Source organism: Triticum aestivum, chromosome 1B (assembly GCF_018294505.1).
Source record: "Triticum aestivum cultivar Chinese Spring chromosome 1B, IWGSC CS RefSeq v2.1, whole genome shotgun sequence".
NCBI classification, from domain to species: Eukaryota; Viridiplantae; Streptophyta; class Magnoliopsida; order Poales; family Poaceae; genus Triticum; species Triticum aestivum.
The window spans coordinates 119086353-119089431 of record NC_057795.1 but is presented as its reverse complement, the minus strand read 5'-3'; the positions used below and the strand labels follow the sequence as shown (position 1 = coordinate 119089431).

Here is a 3079-nt window from a genome sequence, read left to right as displayed (position 1 = left end):
ATCCAGGAATAATGCGAGCACCAGGATTTAAACCCTGGTGGATTGGGGATACCACTGTCCACCAAACCATCTCAACCACAGGTTGATTCGCAAAAAAAACTCGAATGTAATGTGAAAGAAATCACAATTTCAATCCAAAACGATGGCCATACAGCCAAATTAAAAATACCAATTTTGTTTGGTTAAGAAACACCCAGGCCCAGTCCAGCCCAACAAGGTGAGCAGGAGAGGGCCCTTATGCTGCGTTTCGTTCCCATTCCCCCCATTCCGTCCCAGCAGAGCCGCACCACCCAAATCCCCTGTTCCCACGGCCGGACATGAACAGGACGGTGGCGGCGATACCCGCGGTCAGGAAGACGGAGGCGGAGGCTCAGGTGGCGGCGCCCGCACCCAAGAGGCTCGCTTCCGCCGGAACCGCCGGGCGCAGGCCCCGGAAGCGGATCCGCGAGGATAAGCTTGTCAGCGACGGGGATCTCATCAGCCATGGCGATCTCATCAGCAAACTCCCCGATGACATCCTCGGCACCATCATCTCCCTCCTCCCCACCAAAGACGGCGCCCGCACGCAGGCCATCGCTCGCAGATGGCGCCCTCTCTGGCGCTTAGCGCCTCTCAACCTCCACGCCTCCTACCACCTCTGCTCCAAACAGTTCAAGAGCCTCTCCGTCGTCTCCAGGATCCTCTCCGACCACCCTGGACCTGCCCGCCGTTTCGTCTTCAGCCTCGTCCGCCTCCACAAAGCGAAAAAAAGGCACGCCGAGGAATCCGCTCAGATCGAGAACTGGTTCCACTCCCGAGCCCTCAGAAACCTTAAGGAGCTCGACATCAGCTTCGACCTCTTGGACTATGTACATGAGAAGCTTTATCCGCTGCCCTCATCAGTGTTCTGCTTAGCACCAACTCTCCTCGTGGCCACAATCGGCTTCTGCAAATTCCCAAAGGAGATCACTCATTCGCTTAGTTTTCCGTTGCTCAAGCAGCTCAACCTGCGGCGCGTTTCCATCTGCCAGGATGTCTTCCATGGGGTGCTCTCTGCCTGCCATCTGTTGGAGTCGCTTGAATTGCAGGAAATTTGTGATACGAATTGCTTGCGCATTAGCTCGGCAACTCTTAGGAGTGTGAGCCTCTGCGCTTGTTTTGCAGCCAAAGGAGAATTGTTCATTGAAGACGCACCTCTCCTTGAAAGGCTGCTACTACCTTGTCCGCGCGAAGGGCGTGAGACTATTCGGATAATCAAGGCACCTAAACTGGAGATACTGGGCCTTTTGTCTCCCCGCATCTCCCAAACTGAGATTGCTAATGTAGTCTTCCAGGTAGCAACACCATAATCATCTTAACTCTTACATGCAGCATCATTACATTTTAATATTCATTCTTTTGTTTTATGCTCATTCTTTTGTTCAGAGGAATAATACGATAGCCACAGTGAAGGTTCTGGCTCTCGAGTTCCCGGTCCCTGATTTGAATGCTGTTATTGACGTCTTAAGATGCTTCCCGTGCTTGGAAAAGCTTCATGTCATTGTGAGTATACTCATCCTTGCTTTCTTTCAAATGTCAAAATAAATATTTGATTTGGCAGAGACAATAATCTGTTGGATATATAATCTAGTCTAGTTAAGATTTACTTTAACATGCCTCTTCTTTACTTTTCCAGTGGGAGAAATACTTGAACATAGGTATGAAAAATGCACGTCAGTATGACCCACTAGATCCGGTCAAAGGCCTTGATACCCATCTAAAAAAACTGGTATTGAAAAATTATGAGGGCAGTGAGCAAGATGTTGGCTTTGCCAAGTTCTTTATTTTGAACGCAAAAGTGCTCAAGGAACTCAAATTTGGAGTCAGTCATAGGATCAACAAACAATGGGTGGCTGATCAATACAGGCTGCTAGAAATGGAAAATAGAGCTTCTCGGGGCGCTCAATTGGAATTCATACAAAATGATTATGGGTCGTCTTTGGATGCCCATGATTTGTCAACTGCCGATCCCTTTTAACTGTTATTTGGTAAATGAAGATGAATAGATGACGATCTTTCAGAATAAGCATGTCAATGGTTTATCTGTGACTCATCCCATTGACTTTGCAGACAAGGTTGATTGTATACCTAAGGAATCTAATGTCTTTTACTTAGGTTGATGCTCGAAGATCGCACTGTATTTTGTCTGGTCCTTAAATTGGATGTGCCGCTACATTTATGGTCTACTATTCCTTTGTGATTCCGAACATGCATTGGATGTCATGCAAAAATAGTTAATTGCCAAAACATGTAACTGGGAAAGATTGTGGATGCTACCTAGATTGTTCCAGTTGCATTATGTTTTCTCTGAGAAAGTATGGATGTCGTTCCAGTTTCAGTCAACAATGCAATGTTTGTGCTGAAAAGTTACTTCTGTTTCAGTCAAGAATTTGTGCTTGTTTAGAAAACTCAACTATCCTTTTCTACACAAAAGTATCCACCTTAAGTGCTACTTTTTCATTGCTGCAAATGGTCAACCTAGTACTGTTGATATATGTCATTCCAATGTCACTAACAATCACATTCATATTTTTATGATCTCACACACAAATGTTAGTACTACATTTGAAGACCTTCTAGTTACAGCATGCACAGTGTGTTCATTTTCCTTACAAAATCAGAAAGTGATTTATTTCCTACTGTAAAACTTGAAATTTGGCTAAGTCCCAGTGTGTTTCTTACCCTGGGTTTTTATTTGGGGCCTTAGTAATCTGCAGGCCCCTTCGTTTTCTATTAGAAATACAGCCCAGATCATACAGCATATGTTTGAACCAGATCAACATCAGTAGCATGATACTCCCTCTGTAAACTAATATAAGAGCGTTTAGATAACTAAAGTAGTGATCTAAACGCTCTTATATTAGTTTACGGAGGGAGTACTATACTTATTCGGTTCTTCCAACCTGTTCAGTTCCAAGTGAGGAGCCTCATTATTTCCATGAAGTATCCTTGTTTTTCAGCAAGTCACTACATGCAGTAGTATATTGCTGTTTACCCTTTCTTTTGCTGCCATTCTTCAGCGGATAAATGTTTCTCATCATTATTTCAGGGAAAGGTAAAT

General features: G+C 44.8%; 1 protein-coding gene across 1 annotated transcript; it reads left to right on the top strand.

Annotated features, from left to right (window-relative positions):
* The first annotated feature begins 266 nt into the window (after nt 1-266).
* Nucleotides 267-2356, top strand: LOC123111119 (F-box/FBD/LRR-repeat protein At3g26920). Its single transcript, XM_044531811.1, has 3 exons — nt 267-1313; nt 1405-1521; nt 1655-2356. The coding sequence occupies exons 1-3, from the start codon at nt 318-320 to the stop codon at nt 1994-1996; spliced, it is 1455 nt and encodes a 484-aa protein (XP_044387746.1). The 5' UTR covers nt 267-317; the 3' UTR covers nt 1997-2356.
* The last annotated feature ends 723 nt before the right edge of the window (nt 2357-3079 follow it).